The following is a 9,184-nucleotide window of genomic DNA, read 5'->3' on the forward strand; positions in this document are numbered from 1 at the left end:
TAATTAGTTTTTGTGTGCCATATTACTTGGAGAAATGGTTATATTGTGTTATGTGTTTTTATTCTTGACACAACACTTTGTGTGTGTGCAATATTGTATCTTAAATATTAGAGTCATTCATGTTTTCTCTTTAAAAGAAATCATTGTATCGGCTAATGTCCTAGGTGTGAGATTGGGGAATTATAATGCACTAAATGTAAGATATTGAAATTGTCTTATTTCTAATCATGGACCTCCTTAAGACCAATAAGCCTAGATATTTATTCAAAAGGTGGTGTGAAACTTGGGTGTTTACTGCACAACTCAACTAAGTTTTATTTGATAAATAATTTGTAAAATCATATCCCCAACCAATAGATAATTTAAGAAATCACATCGGATCAATATATAATCAAACCATTCTAGGATTTTATATCCAATTGGAATTTTGAACTTAATTTATAGCTATACGTAGTAAGATCTCATCTATACCTTTGATTTGTTGGAATGGTGCTAGGATGGCATATGCCCTTGTAGTAAAAATAGTATTCTATGATGATAGTATGACTACAAGAAAATAGGAAACCTCTAAAATAAAACAAATGTGAAAAAAATTCTTAAGGTTGATGCAAGATTTCTCTTACCCCTAAATGTTCCCACATTAAATGACATCATTGACCATTTTTCAAATGTCATATCGGATGCATTTGTTGGTGTAGGTTTTTATTTCCTAGTTGGTTATTTACTTTCCCATTCTCAAGTTTTTCCTACACTCTAAGCTTGCTTAGGATTAATTGAGTATTAGTGTGAGTGGGTGCAAGGTGTCGACATCTTTCATGGGAGTTACACTTGCCTTTTTTAGGCTATTGTGGTGGTCTCTTACCATTGATCGTATATGCCACCTCTCCTCTCTCATTTCCTATGTATACTCACTCCTAGCTAGTATTTGTATTACATTCTATTGCATTGTAATTGCATTCTGCAGATTTTCGCTCTTGAATTCTCCTAATACTATTTTACTTTTGCAACATTTGTATTTCTCTCTTGGAGACTAACTCGGTGCTATTAATTTTAATCTTGTATAATTTACATTCATACTTTTAGTTATTTTTGGTTATTCATCTTTTCATATCCTAACATGGTATCAGAGCTATTCTAGTGTAAGAATAGATTTTGGTTTCCTTATTTGAGAGATCTAGGGGTCTAATAAGTTTTATACAAGTTTCCCAAAAATTGAGTATGATCTTCTCTTGCATTTCCATATGAACTAGAGAATAAAAAAAGTTTGATGAAAAAATTTAATTTCTAGGGTTTTTTTTCATGCAAATATTTTGTAAAATCAGGGTATTTGTAGCAATCTGGTAATCCTGGTGGATTTTTCAGTTATTCCATAACGTCTAGAAAGCTCAAGAAAGTTAGATTTGGCTTTCAATTCACCAAAAATTAGAGCATAGAAATTCAAAGAAAGATTGGCGGTGTCTTCTTTTTTGCATTAAATTTTTGTCTTTTGCAAGTCAAATCGAAAAACACTTTCTAGGTTTTCTTCTCAAACCCCAAAAACCATTTGAGTATCTTTTAGATTTTGCAGATTTTGATCAGTTCTAACAAAAATTGTCCAAAAATCATCACACGACCATTTTTTTTCAAGTACTAGAGGTTGACTTTAATTTATTTTTTCGCCTTCTACTTGTTGGACTACAAAATATTTTTTGAGTTTTATTCGTAGCTCAAAAATATTTATGATTTTCTAGTATTATTTGCATACTATGAATAGATTTTTCAAAAACCAAAATAGAAATAAACTTGTATTGCTAGAAAAAACCATTCTTGTAGGACAAAATCAATTTTTCAAAAAATCATATCCTTTGCCTCAGGTGTCGAACTTTGGCAAACAAGATAGCGTTGGAAAGATAAATATAAGAAATTTTCATCCATATTAGTCTTGATCAAATTCGATGTCTCCTATTTCAAATATTGCATGTTGAAGTTGGTCCTTAATACAACTACATAGCGAAATTTTCTCTATTTTATGATTGTACTTTTGGCCATTATGGGCCTTAATAGTTTTGTAATTTGAGAAAACCTTTGTAATTGCACCATACTATAAAGTGTTGACATTGTAATAATTTTGGGGGGGTTGATTTTGAGACTAGTGAAAAGGGTGAGGGTGTTCTTTTGTTCTCTTCTTTCATCTTTTATGCATGATAGATCAAACAACAGTTCCAATTTTAACTCCTTACAATTATTTTGAGTGAAAATCATACATGACAATCTACTTAAGAAAATTTGGTTTGCATAGGATAACAACGGGATTGGAAATTGAACCTATTGTAGATGCAAAAAAGCCTAAGTGGTTTAATAGACATGATGAGGCATATGGAACTTTGTGTTTGTCTCTTTCTCTTGGCCTACTCTTTTGTATTAAATCTTTGAGTACTTCTAATAAAATTTGGACAAAGTTAGAAACTTTATTTGGAACTCAAGATTCAATGAGGGGTCATATGTTGGAAAATGAACTCATAAGTCTAAGTCCAACCAATTTTTACACAATCCAAGATTTCTTCACAAAACTGAAATCAATAAGGTTGTAGTTAAAGCAAGTTGGTTTGATTATTTTGTGTAACAAATATTTTTGGAAATTATTTTTTGAGATTATTAAATTAAATTCAAAAATCAATCCTTTAATAAAATTGAGCTAATAAAGTTTAAATAAATATTAAAAATAGTTTCATTTAGTTAAATTTATTTGAGTGCTAGGAGAAAAGGAAGGGAACAAAATTATTCATTAAATCAATTCAGGAGTAGATTTAACTTTTAATATGATTATTTTTAAGTGGTAGATTAAGTTTCTGCGAGTAGTTTAATGTGTTTTAAAATCAACTTATTTAGTTAGGTATATTTAATTTATCATAAGATTAAAGTTAGACAATTTGTAATAAACATTTACAAACTGCAATTAACCTAGTTGATTTAGTTGATTCTAGAAGCTAGGTCTTGTCTTGGAGACTAGACCAACCCACTTCCATATAATAATCCAAAAGGGAATGATCGTTGTGTGGTCCTCCCTCAAGGTATCTTGTATGGAGACAAAAAACCCTAAATAGGTTACCACCATTGTAGGGTGTGCAAAATGGGTTCCACGGAACTTGTCATATTCATTTCCTCACTTTCAAGTTGTGTGCTTGTGTAAACATTGCACTTGCATCATCAATAGGTGCACACAATATAATATTATGTCAAACATGATATGGATTAGAACTTTAGAGTTTTTCTTTAAATATTGGCTTATGCCCATTTTTGCATGTAAAAATGTGGGCACGACATTTTAGAATTTGATATGACTTAAAATTGTTGTCGAGTAAGCTTCTTAGAACAATATAAAGGTACCTAACATGGAATAACCCAAACAAAATTATTGAATCTAGGTAATTTGGAATACCATTGAAGTCTAATTGTTAGTACCAATTAATCCCCAACTCTTAATTTCTTAATTGATAAATGTTGTCTCTAAGTGGAGGCATTATGGTATTATAAGGGTGGAGTTCTTAGAAAACTAGTTTAGGCTAGTAAAAATCTTAGTTAGTGGCTTGCTAATAGGCATATCGGGCTTGTTAGTGGTCATATTAAAATTTTAATTAGTCTAAAATATTATTGTTGTTTGATATGCTAAGTAGTTTGCATAGGGTCTTCCATGTTGGGATGGATAGTTTGTTTAAGATCTTCCATATCTTGTTATATTATGAAAAGATGTAAACTAAACAATGAGAAGGCTTAGAATAGCTAGGTATGATGAATATTATTCAACTTTTGATTCCATCTTGACTTTGGTTCTCTTCCCTTGTAACACAACTACATTTATGAGCCCAAAGATGACTAAAACCAACCTAGAAATATGTCTCATTTGCCAAAGAGTATTTCAAGATGCCATGAACCATCCCCAAACCTTTTCAAACACAAAATAAAGACAATGTCTATAATAATCCTATAAAGTATTAAACATGATCTCTTTAAGGACCAAGTTGTCTAGGGTCATGTTAGGTTTGATTAGGAAGGGTGACGTAGGGAAATGCAAACTAGTGATGGATAACCAACTAGTCTAACTCAAATGCACTACACAACACTTTTGTGAAATGTGCAACATCATTAGACATAAATATTGACCTAATGCAACATAGTGCAAAATATGTACTTACAACTTCTATCCTTGGACAATCTTGGTCTCTTAAAGTAATTTGAAATTAATTAAATGAACAAAGAATATCATTATTGCATTAAATATAGCTAATAGCTAAGCAACTAACTATCGAGTGATTAGTTGCTTGTTTGTGTTGACTTGATAAATGGTTAGATTGGCAATTGGCAAATTGGTACATTGCACTAGTTGAGTAGAAGAGGAAATCTAGACATGGATAGGAGGCCAAACAATGGAGAAGGCTCTATAAGGAAAGATCATGGGGAGGACTATTCCTTGTTATCAAGTCACAAATAAGGCATTATAGTGCAAAGTCTATGTGATGTTACTTCATCTTCTACTAGCATGACCCTTCAAGTCTACTCGCCTATACTTCATGTAGTTGCTTTTGAATAGGTTCTACTTTTATTTTTTTGATCGGTAATATTTATATTTTATTATTTAAAACTAAACAGTACAACTTCATCAAAATTTTCCAATATCAAACCACTTCCCCAAACCACCCACAAAAACTTGAATAGGTTCTGCTTAGAAGCGTAGTGAGGCATCCTTTAAGATGAGAAGAGGAATCCTTGACTTGTATTGATGGTAATCAAGTGCTTAGGAAAGAGGATAGTGCTAAAAACACACCATCAATGTAATGGAGATACAATTCAATTTGATGTATATATGTAGTAATGCTATATGTAAATGCATCATTGTCACAATTGAGTGCTCATGAGTTGAATGATTTTTTATTTTACCTTCTAAGTCTCTTGAATCTAATTACTTAGGAGATGTATATAAATGCATGCCCATAGTTTTTTTAATAGAATTTTTTTGGCATGTGAGCTAACAAGATACCAACTAGTTTCTAGAAGGGTCAAGTTTGTAGTGGTACTTGATATTTTAATGAGGTGAATTATGATGTGTGCAACTTGGTCCACAGACAAGGTTGTCATGTGACCTACTCTAAAAAGAAAAAAAGACTTTGAATAAGAATTGGTTTAGATTAGGGTGATATATAGTGACAACTATTTAATGGGTTTTAGGATAGGAATAATATTGTGCAGCAAATAAATTGAATGAAGTATTATGAATGTAAAATTACAATATTCAAGTAAAGCAAACAAAAGTGTAAAATTCTAAGATAAACACTTGTATTCCATTTATCACATATTCTTATCAAATTCCTTCACATACAAATTAAAAGTAATAAATTTTTTATAAAATATTAAAGATTATAACTACAAAGTTATACTATATAAAATAATTATATTTTAATTATATTTAATTATTCTCATTTTTATTAAAAAATAAAATAAAATAAGACAATTTATGAGGTAAAATAATTTATTTAACACAAACACCTTTAAATGCATATAATCTACTACTCTAAACTTTTAATTTTTTACCTCTTTCCACTAACAAGTTTAACAATTTTATTTTTGAGCCATTCAACTTCACCTAGACCAAAAATCCATTAACTAAATTTTTTTAAATCTTTTATAAATCACTTTTAAACCATGATTATCACCAATATAAAATTAATATAATACAATTCAATACTTTTACAACTATCATATTTTTTTGACTCGTCATCTTGAAACTTTGAAAGTTATTTTTAAAATCCAAGCGCTTAAATTTCCAAATTATTTTTATAGCGGACGACACCTTAAAATCTTAAAAACTATAACGAACTTTTAAAACTTCAAAAGTATATATTTCCAAAGTGATAACCACGCCGATAAAATCGGTCAAAATTAACATTAAAATTGAACGATAATTGCTGGTTCTTTTAATTTTCATTAAACTTGTTTCCCATTCTTCGCGGTCGTGACATTTCAGTGCAGTCGCACACAATGATAATTATATGAATGACTAAATTCTTTGGTATTCGAATGTATGGTTACTGTGATTTTTGAGGTGCTAAAACCTACAAACAATCATCTTTTCCTTAATATTGAACAACATTCATCAGTCATCTATATATAAAGAATCAGTGGGTTTATTACATCAATTTGTCTGTATCACTGTTTGAAAAATGGATTCAAATGAATTTATTCCAGAGGCATACAAGGATGCAATAAATCAAGAGTTTGCATATGACCCAATTCGATTGCCCATTTCACAAGATCCTGCTCAACTTCTCTACAATCGCAGGACCCTGGAGATCATTTGGGAGGCCAAACACCAAGCCATTAATCCATTCACAAACATGCCTTTTGATATTAACCAGGCCATACCTCAGGTAGACTTGGCCAAACATATGCGAAGCTACCTTACAGACAACAAAGCAGTAACTAACAACAGTGCTTCTCAGTGCAATGGTTATGCCGATAGGCAATCTTTGAGGGGCTTAGAAGTCATTCAAGACTACAATAGAGTTTTGGAAGAGAGTGAAATGAAGGACCACCTCAATGGTCTGGTTTTGCACACCCATTGCTTTCCTCATGGATCAAAAACCAACATGGTAGAGAACTTCTGGAAAGCCTTGTGGAAAAAGCTCAATATACTTCGCCTTGTTTGCCAATACAAAGTTGAAAACAGAGAGCTTTTTGTTTCAGTTCAAGGCTACAAATCTTTGTTCAGAGTTGTGAATCTGGAGCTAGTTAACTTGTATAGCAAGTTTTCTTCTTCTTCTTCTACTCTTTGTGAGGAGGCCAAGGATGTGTACAGAGAAGTGGCCAGGATTGTGAATATTATTGGGTTGACAGAAAGAGATTTGATAAAGATACCTGAGAAGTTTGTGAATGCACTAATGCATGTTCTTTCCCAACTTAGGAAATCTAAGTATGTCAAGATTCAGAGCTTGGTGTTAAGAATCTATCGCTGGATTTTTCATGACTGCTCAGGTCTTCTATTTTCTTCCAAGATGGAGTTATTCGGCCCTTATGTTGTCAATGTTCCCATTCAACTGCTAGGTATGTATTTTATATAGTTTATTTCTGAATAGTTAAAGAGTTTTTGCAAATTTCCCTAGGTTATTGTGTTTTCCTGAATTTACCATATGACTATCTTTGTACATTAATTGTATCATACATTACGAATACAAATGAACTTTGTGCTTTCCATATATTACAGATTTTCTATAACTTATGAATATATATATATATATATATATATATATCGAGTGTTTAGATGTGATTTTGTGCGAATGTATCCTGTTTTTCAATGTACAAGTGTGGGAACATTACATTTATTCTCCTTTATCTCTTATCTATGTGCATTTAAGTAACACCTTGTTGAAGCTCTAAATTGAACTACTTTTTGAATGTTTGTGGACTGCAATGGTTTTTTTCTCTTGTAGGGCGCCCTAGTCAGATGGACATAAGCACTGAGGACCTGAACAATGGAACAGCTATCCTGAAAGCAATATGGGCTCAAAACAAGTTTGCCCTCTTAGCCTGTAATAAATACCCACAACTTCTTGTGAACGTTACAACACTCTGTATCTCTCTCTATGAGAAAGAGCTACAAAATGAAGTAGAGAAGAAGCTTCAAATCAGTTTGGCGCTAGAACAAGGATTGTGGCTTCTTCATAAGTTATTAATCAAGTCTGATGATAATTTCTCTTACCACTTTCATTTTGATACAGCAGAAAAGAAATTGCTAAGTATGGAAATTGTAAACAATATTGTTGGTATGGCTAGGCTGGGTATTAGAGGGTTGAAATTTGATTCATTGCATTTGGAATTGGGTTTAAGCTGCATGGCTTCTATCTATATACAGAGAGGTCTTTGTGTCATAAAAAGAGAGGATGTTCAAGTTTTAGAGGTGTTGCTAAGGAGTGATGAGATTCTGAAGGAGTACAGTATGGAGGTCAAGGATTCTATTGAAGCAATTGTTAAATATGCCGGGCATGTAGGAGTTGAGCCAATGGAGGGTAATTTGTTCAAAAAATGGATTGGTGTCTATGCATTGTGTGCTGCTGCTATGGCTTTACAATATGTTGATCAAAAGTAAAAGGAACATTGATGATAAACCTTGATTCGCTTGTAAATATATTTGCTTTTCTTAAAGCATTCCAGATTCTCTTTTAAGGGTTTTTGGCCTTGAAAATGCTGTTTATTAATGTGAAAAACATATGTTATCAAAAGTTTATGTTATTGGTTCCTGCCTTGGCAGAAGAATATTTTTTCACTATATTCATTTTCTTTGTATCATATATAGTGAATGACTGAAAGATTCATACACTAAACTGTTTACTAATGGTAGATGTTTATTCTCCTGAATTTTTCGTGGGTCCGGCCTTAATTAAAAACACAGTACTTTAATAATGTTTGCCTGGTTAATTCTTTTCAGCGGTTGAGAAAATGTCAAGGGGAAATGTTTAAACAACTACCCACATGTATCAGAAACGTGCCAAGCATTCCACTCTCTGTTTTTTTCTCCATATCTTGAGGCATGTTTACATCTTCTTGTGAGTTATTTTCAGGTACCTAAAGGATCGAAGGTTTAGCTGAAACTCAATTTACCCGAGCAATATTTGTGAAATTTCATAAGCATTTGCTGAAATGGATTTCTGCTTCAGTTTCGCAAGAATTTGAGCTTTTTGCTGTTATTTTAGGCAAATATGTGTGAAGGAAAAATCATTATTGAATATGTTTGAAAGCAAGTATTAAATTGGGTAAAGCTCACAGCTTGCAGTTTTCTTATGAATTTTTTAATAACATTTTTCTTATAGGATGATGATAAGATTGCTTTGAATGCAAGGATATCTGGCTGTCCCCAGGATGCTTGAGGGACGTCTCAGACATCCCCAGCCATTTTGGTGACAGGCAAACATCCCTGCAGCATTTCCTATTTCTGCAACATGTTTCAGAAACGTTTTGAAATCTAAATATTTTTGGGGACAACTAGGGGTTGTCCCTTGCTGATCCAAAATACCCAAAATGTCATCGGGAATGGGAATGGGGATTGGGATTTGAGGGCCAGGGATGCATCCCCATAAAACAATACATTTTTATGTCAAGCCATTTCTATTGGATGAAACTTCTAGATTGTTTGGTTAAAATATATGTGTCTTTCTTG

General features: G+C 32.1%; 1 protein-coding gene across 1 annotated transcript; it reads left to right on the forward strand.

Annotated features, from left to right (window-relative positions):
• The first annotated feature begins 5,979 nt into the window (after window positions 1-5,979).
• Window positions 5,980-8,225, forward strand: LOC131078916 (uncharacterized). The gene is made up of 2 exons (XM_058016754.2): window positions 5,980-7,074; window positions 7,461-8,225. The coding sequence occupies exons 1-2, from the start codon at window positions 6,195-6,197 to the stop codon at window positions 8,114-8,116; spliced, it is 1,536 nt and encodes a 511-aa protein (XP_057872737.2). The 5' UTR covers window positions 5,980-6,194; the 3' UTR covers window positions 8,117-8,225.
• Window positions 8,226-9,184: the final 959 nt, after the last annotated feature.

Source organism: Cryptomeria japonica, chromosome 2, assembly GCF_030272615.1.
Source record: "Cryptomeria japonica chromosome 2, Sugi_1.0, whole genome shotgun sequence".
In the NCBI taxonomy this organism is placed as follows: Eukaryota; Viridiplantae; Streptophyta; class Pinopsida; order Cupressales; family Cupressaceae; genus Cryptomeria; species Cryptomeria japonica.